At 40.3% G+C, this 25,268-nt stretch overlaps 1 protein-coding gene across 1 annotated transcript in view; it reads right to left on the minus strand.

Moving 5' to 3' along the window:
- The window catches only part of arhgap24 (Rho GTPase activating protein 24), a 61,333-nt gene that overhangs the window by 19,281 nt on the left and 16,784 nt on the right, over positions 1-25,268 (minus strand). The window contains exon 3 of the mRNA XM_080046213.1: positions 19,448-19,535. Within this exon, the coding sequence (XP_079902339.1) occupies positions 19,448-19,535 (88 nt within the window). The remainder of the gene's footprint in view (positions 1-19,447; positions 19,536-25,268) is intronic.

Consider the following 25,268-nt stretch of genomic DNA (forward strand, 5'->3'; position numbering starts at 1 on the left):
TGATATCACCTCCAGATGATCTAATCCCCCTCTGCAAAGTGCAGCTGTTTCAACAAAGAAGTCTGTGGTACAGACACCAGTGTATGTCTGGAGCAACACATCAATTGAACTGCAGCAGATTGCGTGTAAGAAGCTATCAACAGGCTGAAAATAGTCAAATAACCATCTTATAATTGTTACCTTGACGCGAGGACAGTACATCAGATACTCCATACTGTGGCAAACTATGAATGGCCTGATGAACCATCTCCATGTCTCCTCCACTCTCCTGTCTCTGGCGGATCCAGAAAAGAAGCTCCCTGAGTGGGGTTACAAAGTTCCTGCCGCCTGGGTTAACTTGAGGACGGGAGTTCCCGACTGAGGAGCTGCTGTGCCAGCTTTTTGGGCCTGGCTAAGAATGAGTGAGGGAGCACAGCTGAGAGGGTGTGAAAGAGAAAGGGGAAGGGTGTGTGGGAGGTGACGGGGTGAGGTTTGAAGAGGGGGTTGGGGAGTACAAACACACACCCACACACACACACACACACGCACACACACAACCACACACACACACATATATACTCACATGCATACCTCTCTTAAGCAGTGTAATGGGAACAATAGAAGAATCTCACTGAAGGCTTGGGGTTTTAAAAAAGGCCACTGGTTTGACACAGGGCACGACCCCATGAGCAAACATGGGATGTCCCATTCACACTGTGGTGCTTTGTTAACATCTTGAACCCCGCACTGTCATGAGCATAATGATGTAATAATATTGACCTTTTGCTCGTGGAGTCGAACAAGCTGGCAACATTAGTAGGTTTATCGTCTATATATCAATTTGTTGATACTATGTTACATGACAATACTTTTTGGTTCTGTATTGTAATATTCCTATTGCACTTTTGTTTTGCATCAACAAATGTAACTGAATTATAGAAACTATCAAACAAACTCAAATGAATAAGTTAAACTAATGTTTTAAAAAAGAAAGAAGTTACACCAATTGAGACACTCAATTTATTGTCAAATGATTTTTTACTTATTACAAGTCAAATGTAATGTTTCCGTTGCAAGTCGTTATTAACAAGAAACAAGTAAGTATAAAAGATTGGGGGTAAAAACTATTTTACATTGCAAAACCGTCAGTTGTTTAAAGCTTTCTGTGTCTCAAAATATGTTTCCAAATATTAAAGAAAAGGGGCCAAAAAATATACCAGTAGTTTTGCATCTCCAGAGTTTAATACTCCATTTTATGTAAACATTGGGTTAATCGATGCGACACATCGTAATTGAAAATAAAAATAATTAGTCGGTTAGTGGAAAAAATAAGCTCTGCCAATCGGATGCTTTTCTCACTATACTTTATGCCTTGAAGGATAACTCAATTAAGATTAATTAATAGTGTTAGTTGCCGCCCTAGACTGGTTAGTTGCAGCCCTAGATGACAATCATATATCTTCACATTATTATTATCAAAAACCATATACCATGTCCAAAGAAGAATAATCAAAAAGATACCTGAACCTTTAATATCCCAAAAAGCTTAAAGCAACATCACAGCTTCTACATTTGTCCTTCTGCCCACGGCTACATCTTCCCATGTATCTATAATAGGTGTCCCGTGTCATCTGAGCCGTGGTACGGTATCGATGGCTGATTCTTTTCCTGGTGTCACGGTGGTCCTTGCCTGTCCATCGACATAATCTGAAGGCAGACACCACAACATTAGCCGCTCCCTGAGTCCCACAAGACATTGTCTGGTGGAGAACACAGACTCCATAGAGTTACTATGGCTATCCATTACCATCTGATGCTGAATGAGTAACAAAGTGAATAGGAGTGGGGAGGTCAAAGGGGACAAGAAGGTTGTTTGGCTCCACTGTCCCAACTACAGGCGCCCATGGGGAAGAAGGTAATCATGGCTCCAAAAAATTGAGAATAATGGCCACATCAGCTCTACATTATCTGTATTATATGAGTTCTGAAAGGCAAACGTGATCCCACTACTACTTGAGCTCCAAAGCCAAGAATACAAAAAGTCTTTATAATCTTAAAAGTAAAAAAAATAAAAAAAAGGGGGCGCCCATAGCTCAGTTGGTAGTGCGTCCCCCCCCCCCCCCCCCCCCCCCGGGCCAAGGCCCCGCAGCGGACCGGGGCTCGAATCCTGCCCGGGTCGGTTCTCTGCATGTCCTCTCCTCTTTGCCCCATTTCAACACTGTCTCCCCAATCTGTCTAATAAAGCAAAAATGCCCCAAAAAAAATCTGTAAAAAAAAAAAAATCTAAATAAATCTTCCTTCCCTAAAACAAGTGATTTGGTCCCTGCATAGTCACCCCTCTGTTATCACGAGAGATAAAAAAGGGGGAGAGAAGTGCACTGGTCGAAGGCAGCTGTTGAGTAGTATGAGTGAGCAGAGGTTTAATGAGCTGTCATGAAGAGTTGTCGGTCGGTCGGTCCGTTCAGAGAGGTCAACGGGTTGTCAGAAAGCCAGAAATCGTCTCCGTTCTGATTTCATGCCAACTAAATAAAGAGCTATGTATGTCTGTGTGTCCTGCCAAGTGCTGCTGCAAATATACTGTTATGTAAGGGGAATCGATATCAACTTTCGGAAGAGGAAACACGGCTCAGTCTTAACTTAAAAGCCAGAGAGCTTGTGCTGGAACATAACTTGACGTGATCTTTATGAGGACTATGGACTAACACAGAAGTCAAAGTGAGTCGTGTGGGGTTCGCTTGTGCATTTTGAAGGATTGTACATAAAGTTTTGTATCTTTTGGTCCATTTACTACAACAAAAAACTTCATTCTATTTTTTCAATATAACTCTGGCAAAAGAAATAATGCAGTAGGCCTACTACTTCAATTTTCCCTTAAGTCCATGGCCAAATTTCTGGGCAGGGAATTTAAATCAAACACGCTCAAATAAACAATGTTTTGCCATGGAAAATGGCCGTAAGGAGTGTAAAGTATATGTGACTATAATATATGTAAAAAGGTTAACATATATCATCAAAGTACAACCCAACAACTTGGTTTCATAGTGCTGAAAGCCAAAACTGACAATTGTAAACATAAATCACAAATGACGTTTATGGAAGCTCTCTCGGCCATTGGTATGAAACCACAAACATCCTGTTCGACCTATCTATTTCTCTGGCGACTTGCAGTACATACATGAGATAAATTCTAGACTAATTCCAAACATCTTTAAAGTATGTGTGACAACACTTTGAGGTTTGTTAAAATACCAAAATTCTTACGAGTGAACCATTTAGATCACTGACAGCTTCAGTGACTATATCGACTGGGCTGGGGGATTCACATCCTGTTATGGAGTGTTGAGTTTTGGTGAGGGCTGGCAGCTGTTGTCACTTGAAAACTTGCACGCAACCCTGTGAGGCTGAAACATTACATCAGTGATGGAGGCGGACCGATACTTCATGGGAGGCTTCTGGAAAGGTGCAGCACAAACAGATACCAGAGGGAAAAAAAACCTGACACAGTCTTTTTTTCATGAACGTTTGGCCTTGTATAATCATCATGATGTCCGATAATTTGTATTTCATTCGCAGCCAGACGCACTTCAAAAACACACACTTATGCTCTCCGTCAGGTTGCAATGTGTTTGACAGGATGAGTCTCATCTCTGTATCATCTCATCTCTATGCATGTGATGTTGCGTGTGTCTATGTGGAATCCCTTCTGTAAACATATCTCATGATGACTGATCACCAATTCGACAAGTTTATATCAAGCACTCAAGGCCGTGGGACTGCAAATCTGTATGTGGTGCGCGCCAGGAATTCATACTTGTGGAGTCCCGACCCCCCCCCCCCCAAAAAAAAAATGATCTCCCATGATGTGAAGTTTGTCCAATAACACATTTTTCTTTTTTGATTTTCATACAGGATGTTATTAGTGCTAAGCCTCAAGACAAACACACATATAAACACACAGATAAGGATGCTGTTTTAACCCATAGACTGTAGATAAAAGAGTAAAAGGGGGGTGGGGGAATTAAGTAGAAATGTTTGTATTTTTTTCAGCAGTTTAACGTGTCCTCAACATCATTCTGCATCTTTGGTTTTTTCAAATGGTTTAGATATTAAAGCTTCCATCTTAATTGCTTAGAAGAACAGAAAGATCAAACATCCATAGAAAAAAACACAAGGCAAAGCAAAGGGATTGAACCTCCCTTTATCAACGCCAGAGATTAAAAACAAGGGGTAGACTTGACAAAGTACCTGTTGCTCTGCTCACTAATACCTCCTAATATCACCTTTCAGCGCTGATTAGTGCCTCGGGGCAGATGCACACCTGCACTCCCCGCAGCCAAAATTGGTAGGTTGAGTCAGCCTGGCCTTTAGGAAAAGCCCATTGAACTCTCAGCAGGGGTTACAGAAACCTGACTTCTGGTTTATTGTGTGACTACCCCCCCCCCCTCCCACCCCCCCCATGAGAACCAGATAGACCCAAGGAGGACATGACCGATAATGAAACAACGAATAGCTTGAGACTTTGGATTTTGGTTCTGGATCACTAAATCACAAATGCAAAAAAAAAGAAAAGAAAAAAAAGCTTCTCATAGTTTTCATTCACCTTTAGTAATTCCATTATGAAATGAATTCACTCCGGTTCTGTGTCGTACAATAATTAATAAAACATTTTAATTTGCTAGATTGCTTTGGGAGATTGAAGGGCCTGTCAACGGCCAACATTATTATGAGTAGAGATGAATCCACCATTCATCAATCATCACCCTGCATGATCCTTGACCACCACTTCATATTTCTACTTAGTGACAGATGAGGTAGAACATATATGACTGGGCAAACATAGCGTATATATGTGTTCCTGGAGCAAAGGCATCTGTGCTACTGTGTAATTCTGCACACATGATCTATGTGATGGCCGTCAAACTTCCTGTTTGAACCCCCCTTGTCCATTTATTTGCAAAGCCAATAGGACAACCGGCCCGTCAGCTTGGTCAAGATAAGCGTGTTTTCATTTTGGCCGTCGCAGCAGTCCTGTCTGTGTTGCCGCTCCACATCCTGGTTGTTTTCTCTGACAAAGCTGGCCAAAGCACTGCTGCCGGCCTGAGAGGGCTGCAGTCAGTGCAGGGGGAGTGAAGGCTAGCCGGGGTCAAAGGAAAAAAGATTGGTGGTGATGTAAGTGGAGAACCAGAGAAATGCTGACGAGGAGGTGGACTCTTTGTGTGTGTTGCGTGTGCGTCGCTGAACTTTTGCTGATGTTGTTCGGCCGGTTCTCTATGTTCAAAGCTGTGCTATAAATAAAGCTCTTATTTACTGCAGTAGATGGTAGGCTGCCACCTAGTTACCACACACATGTAGTGTGTGCATTAACTGCGCAGTGCTACATGGACTAACCAGAGGTGTTGCTGTATTTTGACTGTGTACAGTGTTGATGCACTCACTAGCAAAAGTGAAGTGGTCTTTAGTTGCACTGCAATTTACAATTATATTGATTACTATTCAATCGGATGATTATCTTCTCAATTCATTAATTAATCATTAGGTCTCTACAATGTCAGACACTGCCAATTGCAATTTCTCAAAACTGATGCCGATGTCTAAGACACAAAGATATTGAGGATACTGTCGTACGACAAGCAGCAAATTCCTCAAATGGTCACTCAAACAATTCATCGATTAATTTTCTGTAAATTGGTTCATTGATTATTCAACTACATCAATTTGTATCGATCATTTGATGCAGGTGGAAAGCATCCCATTTTAATATTGTAAGGTATGGCACTTAATAAGTACCCCCATAAAACAGACAATGGTTAAGATATGCTAAACTGGCAGATTTTTTAGAGACTACATTTCTGGAACTAGTTTGAATCTGTCTCCTATAATTAGACTGGTTTCACACAGGCTTGTATTCTAGTTCAGTTCAGCCAAGAGTGATTTATTTCAGAATGTGACAACTAAAGTCAAGCGTTACCATCAGCAGGGTAGTTGAGCAGATACATTAGGGGATCTGGCTTATGATTTCTACACTAGACAGTATTAATGTTGAACAATAGAATGCTCAGTTTATCAAATTCAAGTGCCATATGTCACACATGTAAAAGACCTATCTTCTGCTCTTCTCCTTCCTCCCTTTCTCTATCAACATTCCTTGAAATCTCATTTCTGCCCAAACACCCTACATGCACAGTATTTCTTCTGCCTGCTTCCTCGCCCATCTGTTGCTTCATTTTTTCTTTTTAGCATGAGAACAGCTTTTCCACCGTGGATTTACAGGCAGGCTGGGAGCCATGAATTCATGAGCGTGTTCTGTTATCTGCCTCAAGCAGCCAAGCAAAGTGAAATTTGACACAGCTATGAGAATACCTATTTTTGCTAAGCCTGATACCTTTTTCCTCCGGCAAGATTTTCAAAAGCTACGTATCTTTTGCAACCACACATTGGCAACATTTAAACTACGCATGTGGTTTAAGAGCTTACGTTGTTATACAAGTTATTCTAATAGCTCAGGTAGTGAAATACCATTCACACCATTTAAGGGGGGTTAGAGTTAGATTGCAGTTTACACTTGAGTGCAGTATAGGACAAACTTATTAGTTAACTTAGTATTTCTTCATATTTACAAGTTTTTAATAGTAATCGTCTATGTTTTCTTAGTACTGCACATGGGATAATCAGAAGTCAACAACGTACCAGGGCCATTGTAGGTAAAAACCAAATCAAAAACAATAGAGGGAGAGGGGGTAATAAGCAGAGAAGAAGCTCAGCATTTCTGAGACTAGCCCTAACCCTAAAGTCTTACATTCATGAGGAAAACACTTGGATATTCTGTAAGATTATAAAGTCATACATTTGCAAGGAACCACATCACTTCACTTTAAAAGTTTGGATCATCAGTTATCACACACAGCAAAAAAAAAGTATTTACTTTTTGCTAAATCTGCTAGCAAAGTATAATCTGATTTGGTAAGCCACCGCATATTAATATCCCTGAAATTTCAAATATTTTCTTGGGCAATGTATTTTATTATAATTATTTTTTAACCTACAATGACCCTATAGAGAGCCAACATTTAAACGTGAAATATGGGATAGAAGTGTTGGAGAGGTCCTCAATGCTCTGCTATTGTCTTGAGACATAAAATGTTGTTTATTGGTGTCACCTGAAATTGCATTTCTGTTGTTTGTGGCTCCACTCAAACAAGCGTTGATAAGGGTTGAAGACCAGTTTGGAGAATGAAATAGAATAATATCTGGGGGTGGGGAGTTAGAAAGAGGGGATGCTCTCGATGCTACAATAGCCACTACTAGCATAACACACCGGAATCTCTGACCAAACTCTGAGCAGTCCAGTTGTAATGCAATGAATACATATGGATTGATAGGCTACCTCTGATTAGCCGACTTCCAGTACTCTTTTAAAGTTTTGAATATTTTTTTCCTTTTTTCTATGTTGCGTGCAATATTTAGTGATATAAGTGAAATGTGTTATTTTTGTGGTTATACGTTGCACATGATAACAGTATATCTTGAACTGAAAAAAGTAAACTGCAGTGTGTAGAGAACGTAGTTCAAAATAAATGACCTGTCCGAGCATGAAGGAGGATTTTCAGCAAGCCCTAAGAGATTGATGGTCATTTCGAATCCTGTCAATACAGCGCCATAGAGCCTCTATAAAAATACATCACCACACATGAAATACAATAACGTTTTGTCAGAAAACAATAACTCAGATTTTGGTTTGGTGGGCAAATAAAAAGGAAGTAAGCTGTAGCGGTGCGGGAAAACCAGGAATGCAAGCATCATAAACTGCTCATCTGAAATCCCAGCTGCAATAAACATAAGCAATGAACTGTAACTTGTAAAACACCCAGCTGCTGACATGATGAATGGACGGCATATGGAAAAGACACTTTCTCAATGAGAACAGGAAGTATTTTGCAACTCATCTGCACGTCGTTTTGTCTCAAGTTAAATACATGTAAAGCTGTCTGAGAAATCCCTCCAACCCCTTTTTCCTTAGACTGAACTGACACTAAAGACAATGCAAAGTCTAATAAACCAGATGCAAACGTGTTAGTAGTCGTTACTGTTATGTAAAGAAACAGACCTGGGTTGGAGTTAAGATCCATGGGGTGCAGAGGAAGACCCTTCTCAGCTGGAGGTCGAGGGAGCAAAAGCCACAGTGTCGCTGCTGACCGCCAGCCCCCCAGTGCCACTTCTTCATCTGTTCTTCTTCTGTGCCACAGATAGATTTATCTCCCTCTGTTCCTGCTACAACACACTCCACTGCACTCACCACTGTCCTTCCCACTCTCTCTCCCCCTCCTACTCGCTTTTCTTCCAACTCATATTACTCTTTCGCCCTAAAACTTAATTTTGTTATGTCAAAGGCGGGTCAATGTGACACACAAATCAGCAGCAATACAAGCAAGGTCAGGTTAAGGCTAGTCTGTCTGCCTCTCAGGAAGCCTTTCCTCTACATATTCTTCTGTCAAAGGCGCTGAAAGAGCAGATGAAGGCTTTTTCTACACACAAAAGGCAGAGCAGACGAATGAAACCGAGCGGGAAAAGCAAGCCGAAGTCAAGAAGAGTGTGTTTGCTCCTGTCTGAAGGAAGTGAGAGGGGTGGGGTGGGAGCTGCTGTTGCTGCTGCTGGTGATGGTGGTGGAGAAGCATGGGGTGCGTCGTAAATCAAGCAGCCCTCCCCAAAGTGGGGACCTGTAAATCTGGAGAACGAAGAGTGGGCACTCGGCCAAATGACTCATCCACAGCGCTCTATAAATACAGCCGTGCGGGGTCGACAAGGCTGCTGCTACTGGTAGCCAAAAAACTCTGAGACACTGGGGTTTCTCCCTCTTTGAGGAAGGTCTTTAATAGCCCTCCTTATCGTTTTTCAAACTCGCCCAGACTTAAAGGCGAACCACACATCATTGGCTTCTGTTAAATGGCTGGGATCGCTCCTTTGAACCTGGGCTCAGAGGGCTGATTAGATTTAAGACTGACTCTACCTGCTGGATCTAAGTCGGAGGGGAAAACGGGTAGCGGGGACACATCTAAATATTTATCCTGATAGAATTCCGTTTACATACCATTGGTCTGAACATTCAAGACAAGTGTCCCAATCAGACAAACATACTGTAGTAGTCTGGCGGAAACTTCATTGGAGGCCAACATATGCCCTTGCTGAGACCTGACCAACCTGATACATGTGGGAGCAGCGGTTTTGGATTGGGGTTAGTTATGTGACATGTCAAATACCGATCCCCTCAATAGGACCGTTATGTAAGCATTCAAGCTTCCTGTCCGGGTCTACTCATTGGCCTGAGACTTGGCCTGTTTGCAGATCTCAGTGCATTTCCTCCAGGAACTGTGCTCACACACAGGGATAGTCACGCACGTACACAAGAAAGGAAGAAGAAGGCCTCGACTTCTCTTGAATGAAAATTTGATCATTTAAACAACATCTATCACATACAAAAGGTATGCAGCTTATTGTTTGGACTCACTGAATTCCCCAGTCTTCTGCTTTTTGTCCAAGAAACCATTTACCATCACAATATACAAGTTTATCATCTTTTTCATCATAAGACGTCTTCGTTAGGAGTTAATGAAGGATGCAAAAAAACACCTCTACTGTACGATATAAGTTGTTGCATCCATTGAAAAAATATGTCCAGCGCACAACCCCTATTAGGTAAAACAACTGTCACCAGTCTTTATACTAAGCTAAGCTAACTGATGCCATATGGTCAGATCTTATTTTTTTTAGTTTTCTTAACAACCTTTAGGCTACTTCAAACTTACTGATGTGAGCCATCTCAGTTGGCATGTTCCATTAAACATTGGAACTAAGAACATGATAAAAGTGAAAAGACAACTTCTTAACAAAGAGCAGATTTCACCCTTCTGTCACCGAACTAAACACTCTCCAGACATGAGAACCAGTTTGTGAAAGAGCCCCACAGAAGGGAGTATTCCTTGTCTGGGAGTCCAATGCCCCCTTTAACAAACTTGATCATTATAAAAGCCGCTTGCTGATGCAGATCTGACAGCTAAGGCTCCCACATCACCCCCTGCACGATACTTTCACAGACCTGGTCAATTACATTTTACTAATCCGCAAAAACCACATAGTGTCATTAGCAAGTCCAAACCTTTCAATGGTCTGTGAGAGGTTAAAAAGCCGTTGCATCTACTTTGAGAAACCGACAGGAGTCTGCATTGTTACTTGTATATCTATTTGACAGTCAGCCAACGTTTCCTTTCCAGCACCTTGTCACAGACTTTTAGAGGAAGGGAGTCTGAGTCGTCTTTGGTCTATTTGAGCACACAATCCCCAGAATGCTGTGCTTCCAACATCTGCCAATATAGTACAAAGGATCTTCTCCTAAATCCTGTGACACTGAAGAGTCTCTTCTATCACAGCACTGCAACATTGTCCAGACAGGTTTTATCCTTGCCCACTGCCTTGACATTAATGCATTTTCTAACTATCTCAGCAACCTCTTCCAGGGACATTTTCTCAAACTCTATAATGTTCCTTCCTTTGTCTCACGATTGAAGAATGTGTCCGCCGGTTTTCTTACTCAAACTGCTTGTTACACCTTCCAACCATTTCCCAGGTGAATAACAGCATTTCCGAGCCGCTGCAAAGACACATTGAGTAACGTTTTGTCTCCACCTTCTGGGACACTGAATGTTTTTTCCAGAGCTTGATAAGGGACTCAGAAGAATCATCCAACAATGCCTGAATGATCTGCTTCCAACCAAATGTTCTGCTTTGGAAACTATGCAGTAGCAGCCTTGCTATACACTACATGTAAAACTCCAATAAGCCACTTTCAGAGGTTGTTGAACAAGAAGGATGGTCAAATGTTGTTTGGCATGCAGCTCTGCCTATGTTTTAAATGAAATAATTTGGTTTAAATGACATGGGTACAGCTTGGATTGGTCTACAAATGGTCAATCACTTGTGTTGCTTCACATTATACATTTAAGTCTACACTTTTCCAGACATTTTACTCAAAATCCCAAATGTTGACAAGATATTTAAATGAGAAAACAAATATATGAACTTCACTAAATGAGAAGTGAAGGAATCACCAAAGTCAGGAGGATTAATCCGGGGACCGTCAATGTCTGTACAATGTCATCCAATAGTCGTAGGGGACAAGGAGTATGTTTACTGTTATATCAACAACAAATTTGCCCCCGGGGAATCAATAATATATTTCTGAACACATGATAAAGTCGCTCCCATTTAAAAAGGTCTCTTTCTTATGGGTTATAAATGCTTCATAGTTTATTCTCCAAATGAACTGTCTCAATCTCAAACACAAACATCCTTCCCTCGAGATCCTCCCTGGGGAAAATGTTACTAATGAAGCCAGTGGGTGGCTCACTGTTTCCGACACTGAATGTAGTCATAGTAAGAAACTTTTCAGTTATTGGATTGTGGGTTTATAATCATGAAACTGGTCTCATTCATTATGAAATACTTCTGTGTCATATCAGAGGAGATAACAAAAATGCCATTCTTGTTACTTAAAGCAAAACAAATGTCTCACCCTACACGCATTTTATGCAAATATAAATTCCAACATTCTCTGAGCTGATGTGTCTGGGTAGTATTTAACATTTTATGAAGCTTTTCGACTATTTTCTCACTTCAAGCTGGCAAGATACTGATATCCACTGTGTGTTTTTCTAAGATGGGCCCCTTTCTTGAAGCGGAGCGCTGGAGTTCATAAATTCAGATATCAAAAGAAAAACAACACCGAGGGATGTGACTCTCATGACGCCTCATATGAGAAAATGTCAACAGCAGCAGATTGCCAGGCCACAACTCCTCCAGGAGGCCATATACCACGGAGTCACAGACAGGAGGTTATTGACTTTATATGCAGACTGGGAAAACATGGATGTGCGTAAATATGTCTGCACACATGCACAAGAAACACGCTCACGCATATACAAACATACACAGGAAGAGAGGGACAGGGGAAAATAACGTTCAGTTTCTGACCTTTATGAAAATGTCAAAACACAAAGTGAATTCTTGATAGAGAAAAACAACATCCCACAGCCTAGCGGGAGACGTAAGCATGAAGATGGACGGCACTTTTAGCAAAAGAGATTCGTGTCACTCATGCTTATTTTGGCTTCAGAATTTTACCACAGCATGATCCCAAAACATAAATTTCTCTGCTTTCCATCTTAATGCATGCCTTGAAACGGTACTCCTGGATTTATGATGCATTAGAAGGCTGTGTGAGCACTATATATTCAACTGCTAATTAAATCAATATATCAATGTATGTAGTTCATTGAGCTGCTTCTTTATATTCTGCACGTCAGATACATTTGATCAAACCTGTGTATGGAGTAACATATTTTCTAGCTATAGGACAGTGAGGTGGTGTGTATAAGATGGTGTTTGGGTGTATTTAATTTAATTTCTTCTGGCTTTTTAATTCATCATAGCTGGGTGTGGCTTTTTCTCTTGGCTACTTGACAGTACAAAGGCTTGGGCTTCTGTGAAGAGGATTTATTTATTTTTATTTTGTTTAAATATGTTGGTATAATTTTGTATATTTGTTCTTTTTAATCTACATTTGTTTTTGTTTTGTTTCGTGGTTTCTGTGCCATTTCTGTTTTTTGATAAAGGTATCAACTATAAACATCTGTGCTTGTTACTGTTAGTATTAATGAATAAATATACAACAAAGAACAAAACGTCAAAGATTTGACGTCTGCTTGTTTTGTTTGCAAACCAGTGGCTTCACTTTGGAGCATGCCTTGAAATAGGAACTGCGAATGAAGCTGTGAGCATGATGTGGGATTAAAATAGTCTGCAGGCTTTCAGGCACTCCATTAACACCAGAAGGATATGTGCATAGTAGCTACAGATGACATGAGATGGTAAAAAAATTGATTGTTCAGCCAACGCTCTGAAATAAACATATTTACGGTATGCCTCACCAGTGGTCGCTGAACCTTCGTATATACATAGGGGCACACACATATAAACACATACAGCCAATGCCAACACTGCAAGTTATCCATGACGGATGTGACATGGGGGCCTTTTTGAAAACCCTCTCCATACATCCTGACAATAAAATGTCAACAGCACAGATTAATATGCCTCCTCAATTACTACAGGGGCGTCTTTAACCTTAAACACTGCCTAGGTACTACTGCAGTATGTTACCATCGACAAACAAGTGGAATAATTGTTTGTGTTATTGAAGCAGCACCCTGCTGGTTTAGACTTTTTTTAAATGTACTGTCTGACCATATAGGTTTAGCACATTCCAAGGCCAATCATACAATGATATTTTCTATTCAATGTTCTCATTAACCAGAATAATAAAGAAAAGAGGAGTCTCTTTAACATTCTCAAAATTCCTTTTCAGCATGCATGCCTGCAGGCTGACTTACTCTGCCTCCTTATATCTACATTGTGATGATCATAAATCAACAGAACACGTCCGACTGACTTTCCCCTCAGTGACATATGACACCCATATGCCATTGCAGAGGTCACCGAGGCGACTACCTAAGGCTACCCATCAGGAATGCATACCAGAGAAACAGTCACAGGATTGTGGTGGAAAATTGATCTCGGACGCACTAAATATCAGAAAACTAAATAATAAGAAGGCAATTTACATTGAAACCCATTAATAAAATATAACAATATAAACGTTATCGCTTACAAGATTTGTGCTGATGGCAAAGTAATATAATAAAACCAGACTGTAAATAATTGCACTAAACCAAAGGTATGAAGCATTTTCTAACTAGGTCCACTAAGCAGCTTTCAAATGCATCTCACATTCTTCCCAGTGGATAGTTTGCTCCATCTGCTTGCAAAGTAAACACTTACAAATTATGAATGTGTATGTGAAAAAGCTTATTTATAATATCATGTTAGATATATGTTGCTCTATTAACCTATGCCACCAGTACAACACCATTGGTGTATTATACATGCAAATGAAATGACTAAATGGTGCTCCACAAAGCATTTGTAAACTTAAAAATTCACTCATATTACCAATCATGTCAGCACATTTTTACAGCAGCAACTCTGTTATTATGGAAAGCTTTCCCCTTGGTACTGTAATGACTGTGAAAACCACATGATGGCACTATCGCCTCGACTTAGAGAGAGGGTCTGAGGCTTTCACCACAGTCAACCCACACTAGAAAAGAAGAAAAGCCAAACCCATTACTCTACCTAATACTATAAGCTTATGTCAAACACAGCTCTTTGATAGTGCTGAGGGGGAGACTCTTCCGCTCATCTATGGTATGTATTATATAGACTCTTTGCTCTCTGTAAACAGTATTTATGCTTGAGGTCGTCCACCTGCTCGGCAACATGATCCCAAGGACCTGTCATGAACGGAGCAATGGTGGCCTCTGGGGATAGCAGGGAAAATATTCCCATAATTTCTGGTGGGGACTTGCTGCCGCCTGAACGGCTACTCTAAAGAGGCTACTAAGAGATATTACGGAAAACAGAGAGAGAGAGAGAGAGAGAGAGAGAGAGGAAGCAAAAGACTGAGCCCGAGGCAAAGAGCAAGAGAATGACATACTGAACTCATATTGGAGCCAAAGCCTTGTGTTTATTAGAGCTTGGGGGATGGAGAGGCACACTGTTTCTCCATCAAAAACACAGCGGGGAGTGTTTCCTGTGTTGATTCTTGTTTTATAGGAGTGGGATGATTAGTCACAGTTTGACCACGGGTGTGACATTAAGCTACAGGTATTCATGCAACTCTGGGGTAAATCATAGCTTGCTAAAGGCGGGCTCTGCTTGCTGCACTGAATTGCAATAATAATAAAAAAAGATTCCAGGTGTTTCATCAAATACAGCTGTATTCAGATCCTACCTGACGTCCGTATGTGCTGCCTGTGAGAGATATACTTATAAGAGTTTTTTTCTACGATTCCTCTGGGGGACCAGAAATTAGAACAGTTTGCAGGTGCATCCAAATGTGGCAACACAGAAAAAAATGTCATAATGTAATCCCTTAAGCATAGCACAAACATGTCCTGCACTGATTAAAGTAAACCTTTAATACATAAATTGTGACAGCTGTATCCATGCAATGTTGTTGTTGTTCCTCTTGCCTTTAGCTCAGGCCCATGTGTGCTTGCACATGTTTGAACGTGTCGTGTCAGGACGATAGAAGACAACGTCACTGGTGCTTTAAGTTGTTAAGAGCAAAACAAAAGCCCCATTGTGACTGTACCCGTGTGTATCTGTCAGACACACGGTGTGATATAAGGACATGACCATGTTTCCAGTCTAAATATTGTTTGCCATGAGGTGAATCTGCTTCATAAACCCCTTCTCTTCCTCAGTTCCTGCAATATTTTAACGCACATTCCCATCCAGTTGTGCATAGCCAAAGAGACAAAGACAAGAGAGATGAAGACACAGTGTGAAGAACATAAAAAGCATCTGAGCGTGCATACAGCACAAGGGAGGAAAAAGTTGCCGGGATTTTGTTTTGAACTATTTTGCAAAAAATGTTCAAGGCGCAGAGTAAAATTTTCCAGAAAAAGCTCTAAACACATGGAGTTGTGTATTAATCTCCCTCCCTCCCTGTACAGATGTCCTGATGCTGCTCGTGTTTAAACCTCACCACCAGCCATGCAAGACAACGGACATCACTGTACAACTCTGACTTCCACCCACCCCCCAGCCCCTCCCTGTCCCCCATAGCTTCCCGTCTGTCTGTCTGCCAGGGACTGTCCGTGTGTTGTGTTCAAACCCCATTTAGACCGGTGGAATATATGTGTTGTGTTTTCCTTTCATTTGCTCTGCCTGCTCTCCTCTTAGACCTCTTTATTAGCTGTCTCATAACAAGTCACAGTCTTGTTTCCCTTCGCTACGAGGGCATGGTCGCTGCAGAATGGGTGAAGATAGTTTGGTAGGATAAAGGGTTAGTTGAGAATGCTAATAACACTCTTCAGGTCGTGTTGAGTCAACCAACAGGACCTGTTTGTAGTGAACATGCGGGTCGTCATATTCTAATCCACATGTTTTGATGTGCATGACTCATTTTAGGGCATCTTAGACACACGGTCATGACAAGCCCAGCCTCTGCTAGTTAGAAGAAGAGAGTTTACTATGGATCTAGTGGGCAGTGGAGAAAAGTGTGAGTCTATGTGTGTAACCTGGAGAAATCCTATGACGTGTGAAAAAACCTTGACATTTTGTAAAATATGCCTATTTGTTTTCTTGCTGACATGGATAACAAGACTGATACCACTCTATGATACTATGAGACTACTTGAACAAATAAAGATTATATATATTAAATCAATCCATAAGATATGAAGCTATAGTACAGCCAGCTGTTTATTTGTTAACCTATTTTAGCATTAAGAAAAGAAACAGAGGTTATATGGGGATTAAACACCCATAGAAAAATAACTTGTAGTTTTTACTATCCCGCTTGTTTGTAGTCATGTTTTCTACTTAATATTTTCTGTGGAAAAAAAATCAGATATTTTCACAGATATTCAAGAAAGAAAGGGAGACAAACAACACATGCATGAAAATGTTTTGTGTACAAGAAATAAAAGCCTCATCAATCAAGAATGACCTTGATAAATCATTGAAACAAACAAAAATAAAAAATCTGAAGGTGATCTCATTAATTAATGTCAGGCATACAACAGGGAACAGCCCTTTGAACATGCCACTAACATTCTGGATACAAGCTATTACCTTTGCTTGTCCTAATGTATGCCCTTATAGTAACTAGCAAGCTATGGTATCTAAAATTAAAAAAATACACTTAAGTAAAGCTTATCTGAACATTGCACTTGTATGTTTGTAAGCATAGACTGGAAATGCACTATGGTGGGATATCAATATGTTGATTTACAGTGACTGTATTAAATAGACATGATGAAACATTTGAAACTGCTCCCTGACAGATATTGGACCACATTCTCTCTCACTAAGTGCCACAAACGAAACATAAAAACCTGCCTATCCAACTTAAGTTACCAAGATACACCAAGATATGACATGCTTTAAGGTCAGTTGAGCGTCAGTATAGGACAGTACCGGACAGTAGTGGACAAACAGAAGTAAAAGTCAAAATCTGTCAATACACCAGATAAAACAGACCACACACTATTGTACAACACGTCCCTGCAGTTAGGATATACATGTAAATAATTTGATATTTAAACTGTATAACCTGCCAAAGGGGGAACTGAAACCTGAGACTCAAATAGGGCACAATGGTTCACGAGGCATGTGATTTATTTCTTAGTGTACTCTACTGTAAAGTCTGACAAAAATATATTGCATAGGAACAGGACGGATACTACTCGAAAAGCCAAATGTTGGCTAAAATGTAGCCCAAAAAACTGATGGGACATCTGTCCAAGATGTAATCAAAACTCTGCAACATTAAAACATAAAAAAAACTGCAGACTTGCAGTTTCACTTCTCTGCTCTGTGCCCACTGTATCATGGTTCTGTCAACATAATAATAAAACGATTCTATAATTAAATCATTAATTTTTATTGTGGGTATTTTTTTATATTTTCCTGAAGAGAAGCAAAAATATAATGTTGTGTTTTTGAAACTCCCCTACTAACAGATGAATCAGCTTTTTTTTGTGCAAAAAAGCTTAATCAAGAATTGCCAGTAATTCAAAAGCCAAACTGATTATTTGGAAACTTTTTAAATCCATATGGATGATACCAAGTTATGGTATTATTGGAATTATCCCATGATCCATAAATAGATGCTGCAGGTTTGAAAACTCACAGCTGTCACTGCCACACAATACACTCACACCTGATCACCTCCCTTTTCAAATGGCATCAAAATATGTAATATCAAATGCTTTTAGTGCTGCTCTTTATTGACAAAACAACTTCTGTCCCCCTACATGTGCTGACACATCAAAATGTATTCTACCATACGCACACAACAAGCAAGTGGAAAAAAGGGTGTAACCACGAGAACTATTAATCACAAGTTGACAAGTTGACTTTGTTGCATTTCAATGTGAACACGGAAAAAGTCTGTAGCAAAAAGTAGCAGCTGAAAGATCTCCGCAGGAAGTTGTTGATCCTCATCTGATGACAAAAGCAAAAAAAGCAAAAAACCCACAAGAGTCTTTAGGGCGAAACCTGTGACACACTTGGACTTTTTCATCTGCCAACTTCCCAAAAATGACTTGTCTCAGCGTGGGCCGCCTTTAGTAACCTTTTTCCTACAAAGGTTAGGATGAACTTGCACCGCTATCTGCTGGGTCACATTGTTTTTGGGTTTGTGTGTGTTTGCATGTATCCAATTGGACCACAAACCGTGTGAGAAAATGTCACATTTTGGGTTTCCTCTGAGAGAAAACGGTTGTGGACAGACCCCGGGGGAAAAAAACAAGGATAAATACAAATAGGCCTACATGGAGTTGCTGCACACATCCTGTGTTTTCTTCAGGGTTTTGCTGTCAACGGATCAACTGGTGTTGATGCACTTTGCTACTGTATCTTCCCCCAGCTGTCTATGTTCCCCCAGTGTGCATGTGTGTTATATGTGTGTTATAAATATATATTCCATAGAATCACATTACAGTCCTGGCATTGCTCCGCCTGGGAAAATATGCAGTGATATCTTTGTGTTACATCCGACCATGTTTCCAAATAGTCTTGTGGCATCAGTTCATGTGTTTGTCTCTGAGTTTAGGTGTGTGGTCAGTGGTTTAAGTCAACTTCTGAGCCAAGCTGCTCAACCCTGTACTAAAGGCATAGTTTCACATTTTGGGAAATTAGCTTTTTCTGTATTTATTGTACAGGGAAAGTTCAGAAGATCGATACCACTGTCATATCTGTCCATCAGATATATAGTACTACAGCCATCAGAGAGTTAGCTTAGCTTATCATAAAGAAGACTATGGTTTACACAGGGGTTATATCCCTGTAAAACCAAAACATGATGTTTAAGAAAAAAATTATGTATGGATTTAACAAACAAAATACAATGTGTTAGTTACATAAGCTTTAGAGATGCTGGTGGTAGGTATATCTTTTTCCCTTTGTCAAGAGCCAGGCTAGCTGTTTCTCTAAGCTAACTACTTGCTGACTGAAGCTAAATCGTTTTTAAGAGTGCAAATGTGGTAATGGTTTTTGATCTTCTCTTCTAACTCTCAGCAAGAAAGCGAAGGAGCACATTTCCTACAAACTATTGCCTTAAAGAGAAACGAAAAGGTTTGAGTCATGAGAAAATGAAAACCCATCATTCATCAGTCTTCCCTTCGGAGGTTCTCACAGTAGTGTTTGAGACATCACCTAAATGTATTTGCTGCAGACAAGCGCGATCAAAACATCGTACTTTATTCCCTGTCCGCCCTCCACTCAACACAGGCTCATCATAACTTCGTCCTGAGTGAAGATTAATTCGATTGATTTAATCTTTTCCTACCTGGAATGACCTCGAAGAGAAATTTCCCCGCATCATCACCGTTGGTTGGATGCTCTGTAACTTTGTTTCCAGGCAAGAAAATGGTTCCCTGTGGAAGAAAGAGAACACATTTTAAACATTTGGTACATTTGGTACAAAATACTTTATTTTCACTGCATTGTTTATGTATGGCACGGATTTAAGGTCTTCCCATATTTTTTTTTTTTTACAATATCCAACATGTTAAAAGTGCACATTTGTTAAGACCACACAGTCCATGTGCGATTTATACATCAATTTCTTTTTTTTTTACTGCACATTTGCCATTGGATCCAGAATTGTTTGTTTTTTCGCAGGCATAGACAAACACAGGTCTAAAACACTGACACGTTTGTCAGAGGGTTATGCATTGTCATGTGTATCAGCACCTCTGCCCGTTGAGATGGTGTTTTTAACTGTCCCTGCGGACAAGGAATGGATGATGGAGCTGAGCTGTTACAAAATGTGGCAAAAGTGGCAGCATATTGGAGGATCACCACCTCTCTGTCCTCGGCTCTGTCCACAATGATACATCCTCTGTGGGACACTAAAGGCCACACATTCTCTGCCTTAAAGAGCGGGAGCATCAGCATTTCTTTTTCACAAGTCAACCTCACTGCAACCTTGTTTGTTAGTAAAGCTGTGGCTGTGGGGCAGATCTATGTATCTAATCTTCACATATAACATCACGTGAGAGAGACAGATCCCATGTGACTCGGCCAGGGATAGTGTTACCAGTGATAAAGCAGGATTTGTGCCTTTAATAATTCTGGACTCACATTGTGTGTCTGCGGGTGAAAGCAACTGCATTTACAATTGACTGTACTAAAGTACGTTAAATTCATACTTAAATGTATGTATTTATTTGACAGATACACTAGTTAGATTGTTACTTTGCTAATTCACATTTTACATATAAAATATGATATGATCTTATCAAATCTCAATTGACGTTTACTCCACTTTTTGACTCTACCACATCTATCAGCTGCAGCATTAAAAAAAAGTCAGTGATAATAACTTAATAATATTTTATTTTTGAACCTTATGTACAGTAAGCTGATTAATTTAACTTATGTTGGATTAACTGATAGTATCTTGTATTTGTTTGTTTTCTCTGTATTTATTGATTGCAAGCTGTATACATCTGAGGTTTAGACTGTTGATCGGATGAAACAAGAAATTGAAATATGTCAGAATAAGTTTCCGGAAAACATAATGGTCACTTTTCACAATTTCCAGATATTTTATGTGCCGAATGATAAAGCGTTTTTTTTTTTTTAAGTGATCGATAATGAAACAAATCATTAGTAACCTATTTACCTACTTAAACATATTCACATAAAGGATCTGAGTATTGGTGATGATGGATAGCCTGTGTTACTATGGATACAAAGTACTCAGCAATGTGCTTGTAACCTTTGGTAAATTACCAATTAATTGCATGTTTTAATATAAGAATGACAAGTACTTAGTATGTACTTTGCTTAGCCTTCTCGTAATCAAGGTGACTATAAAAAAGGGATTACAATACAACTAGCTGCAGGTTGACCCCTTATGCATTCAAACAGTGACTCTTCCCTTGATTAACAACTACTATAGGACATCAGTGCCACAGTGCAGCATCTGACAGTCATTAGAGAGAGCCCTCTATCTGGGTTAATGTTAATGCGGACAAGATGTGCCGCGGTGACAACATCGGTATTAAGGGACCCCCGCACATTAACAGGATCTGAAGGGGAGTCCGTTTCCTTCCTTTTGGAGAAAGAACTCTTTAATGGGCCATATCTGTGACAACCAGGATGTAGAAACCCTAACCTGAGGCCCTCCGATGAAGTGCTTCAGAAGGGGCGGTTATAGACATGGGACAGACATGCGCCCCAAAGTGGAGCAGGAATGAGGGAGAGACAGAGCGTGTTTGATGTGGTTGTCTGCAAGGGAATCTGCTCAGCTTCAGTTTCTCGGGATTAAAAAGCCTCCTTTGAAAATGTTCCTCTCAGTGCACACAGATCTGTTTGTCATGCACATTTGACTGATTCAAGGGAAACAGGAGATGACTAAAGTGAATGGTGCGTGGGTGAGATAGACTTCATAAATGTGTGTCTTCTTTAAAACGGATCCGTGTGGAGAGGACCCCCCATGCTGTGAAACCACAACACCGCTGATATTCCGTTCCTCTGTTTCAAAGCCACAGCAACACTTTCCAATCTGACATTCTCCTTGGTGGCCTGTTGTTTGCAGCAGACAAACCCAGCAGCCACAGACAAGAGTAATGTTTACCCAGCAAAGAGATCAGTTGGCCCAACCCAATGGAGGCAAACCTACTTTGTGGAGTTCTCAGCACTTTTTATATTGTCGTTAACTAGGATGAGATCACTTTTGGAAACGGCGCAATGACACAAATCCAATTATCTTTTGTTCTATAACCAAAAAGCATACCACCACATACACACACACACAAGTGGGAGAAGAAAAAAGCTCAGCAAAATCTGTTTGAGAAAAGCGACAGCAGGAGGCTCAGACTTGTATGCAGCAGCACAGCCTGTCAGAGGGGGGGTGGGGGGGATAGGGAGGGGGGAAGTGGGCTGTTTCAGAAGCTATGTGCAACAGTATGTTCTAAAATGAAATCACCTTTGGTGAGCTTTTTCAGACTACAAGCAAATACCAGAATACTGACTGTGACTCCAGGTCTGTTCTTTTGAGGGTTTTCTGACCAGCCTGTCTCAATTAAATCCAAAGGTGACGTTGTTTTTGGTCACAAACCAGACATTTTCCCTGTGTGAACACTCTGGTTAGTTTAGATTGTACTGACAGTTGTAGAGTCCATTAAATAATGGGCCTGCTTGTTCAGCCTATTGATGTTTCATTAATCATCCCTTAGGTCGGATAGACTTTCTCAATAAAATTACAGGAAGGCACTTCTGGACAATCTCATACACCAAGGCATTAATAAGCTATCTATTTTTACTGTTTTCCAAATGCTGTTTTAATGAGTTAATACCATAGACTTTCGGCTTATACCAGTAAACCTGTGTCCTCTACATGATAAAGAAGATGCTTATGAGAGTAAAGTCACAGTAAAGTCGCAGGATGGAAAACCGTGACATCAAAGATGCTAAGAAGATCCTCTGAGCTGAAGTAAACCACAGTGGGTGATTACTCTCTTAAGGTTCATCACTACCAACGATGTGATCCATTGTTAATATAAAAATATTGATTGTAGCTACTTTAAGAATTACAACTATTAGACCACAGACCTTTGGATATTCCCCAAGATAGTGTGTCCCTAGCATGATCAAGGCTAGATAAACAAATTACTCTAGCGTGAAGTTTAATTCAGGAGCTAACCTTAGCTGGTTAAATAATGATCTGGTTTAAAGAGGACCTATTATACTACTTTTCTGGTCTTAATTTCTTGTTTTACACTGCTATAGAGCAACCTGACACGAATCACATCACAAAAAACTATGTAGATTTTCGGGAAGCTCTTTCTCTTATTTTGGCGATCCAGCACGTCCTGCCAACACTTGAGTGTGTGTGCTTCGGGCATCTCCGCTGCCTCCGCCTGTGCTTCGGCAATCTCCGCTCCCCTCCCCCCCCTCCTGCAAACCCCACTCCGTTGTGATTGGTTACCTTCCTTCCGGAACACTTTCAGTGGCGGGAAGCGCGAGCATGGACCTATAAGGGCGCGAGGCAGACGCGAACAGGGAAGTGACAGCATTACCATACATGGAAACATCCGCGTGGTGACGTCACAAAGTTTTATGCGACGTCACAAATTATGAAAGGGTAGACCGCTTTGAAGACGTGACTTCTCGACTGGCTAGAATAGTGTTTAGTGCTCTGCACAGACACCCCAGACGGTCAGCAGGGAATATGTCGAAATGCATGTAAGTCATTATTTGATAATTTAGTATGGTTAAGCATGACTATGAATCATCATAACAACGTTTATAGGTCATAAAAGTCAAAAAGCATCATAGGTCCTCTTTAATGAATGAGTAAAAGAAAACAGGAGATGTGGCAAGATAATAAAATGCAGATTTCAATAGTTTGGAGAAGAAATTGATTTTAGATTGCTAACAGATTAATACTCACACTGAAGTCAATGACAGTACTGTTGTAACAGTAATCATTGGTGTGCTCATTAAACCTCGGCTGGTTCATCAGTCTTCCTTTCATCCAGTAATTACTTTTTCTCCAGCTTCCGTGACCCCTCAGACACAGGAAGTCAAACTCAGTTGGAGACCTGGAGACGGTAGGCCTACTTACCTATGCGTGCTGCCTTTGCCAACTATTGTGTAAGTGCTTCTGTTTATGTGTTTATTCTATTTCTGCTATGTTACCATTTATTTTGGCCTGTGTACCTGCTAAGAGACCTTTCTATTTAAGTGGCAAAGAGTTACTCACGGTTGTTCTACTCGGATCGCTCCACTGACTCCATCAGTCCAATAAATGTCATCATTATTTCACAGTTATAAAACAGGTAGTTCTTGTCTCTCCGACTGGCTGAGCATTGTTCAAAACAAAAGACGCTGTAAAAACATTCAATAAATGCACAGCTGTATAACATTTACTAAAATATTGATGTGCCAGTCAAATGCAATTAGGTGGAAAATACACACATCTAAGCTACACCATCCCTAAGACAAAACAAAAACGATCAACTGTGATTTATGTGAAAGCAGCTGGAAATCAGTGTCCTGTCACTTTCTTGCAAAAATGACCTGTCATTGCTGCTACTGTTGCTGCCTCCCTGACGCAGACAGCTTAAATCTTCATTCATGAAGAACTCCCCTGTATAAAGCATCATACAATATCATCTGCCCAAATCAGGGCCGCTTTTTCAAAAAAAGATACAAGTCTGAGCGTTGTCTAATCATGAAATGTAAGGAAAGTTAACAGAATGGAGGATTTTTGCACCCATCTGTTTTGGCTTCTAAGGGGACATGGAATGCCAAAGCAATTACTGTGAAATGTTATGAACATATAAAGGGTAGAGATAGAAGGGTAAAAGCTGCTTTGTGACAATGTAAAACTGAAAAAAGAGGCAGAATGTAATGGCACAAGAATGTTGAGGACTTATATTTCTATATATATTATGTATATCAGAAAAAATGTATTGTTTTTGACCTTGTGAGACACTTGTATCCACAGTCATTTTTTGACATCATAACATGCATGTTGGAATATCAACAATAAAGATTTATTATTTTCTGTATACAAACGCCAACTGTATATGTGTGGAGTATCCAAAAATCGCGTTCTGATGATACACAAAACATCTAACTAAGGTTCCTCATCGGCAGTGCAGAATTTCCCTCAATGTCTTCATTTGACCTTATTCAATATATCTATATTGTGTTACCTCATAAAAGTCACAGTGCTCCTTTGACATTATGTGCTTTGTGGATTTAACTTCTTTATAGGCCAATAGTATAAGACATGTTCAGATACAGTTATTTGAAGGACACAGTGTATCATACTGCATTGTGAAGGTGATTAGTCTGCTGAATGATGACTAATCTATGATTGCATGTATTGTATTTTTGGGACATGCTCTGCACCTATAGGTGTTTCTTGTGATAAATAGTTTATAGCTCATTCAGCTGAATTCTCAGTAACACTTTCAAAACTAGAGCACAGCTGCGGGAAGCATCACTACTTTGGCCTGCAAAGTATACACAAAAAAGAAAAGCAGAACAGGCAGGAGGAGGCATAGGCATGGACACATTTTGCGTCATCTATTTCCAAGTGAAATTAGTTTGCAGCTAGTTCAGCAGGACTGTGGGTTACAGAAAAT

The sequence above is a fragment of the Ammodytes marinus genome, assembly GCF_949987685.1.
Source record: "Ammodytes marinus genome assembly, chromosome: 18".
Classification (NCBI taxonomy): Eukaryota; Metazoa; Chordata; class Actinopteri; order Uranoscopiformes; family Ammodytidae; genus Ammodytes; species Ammodytes marinus.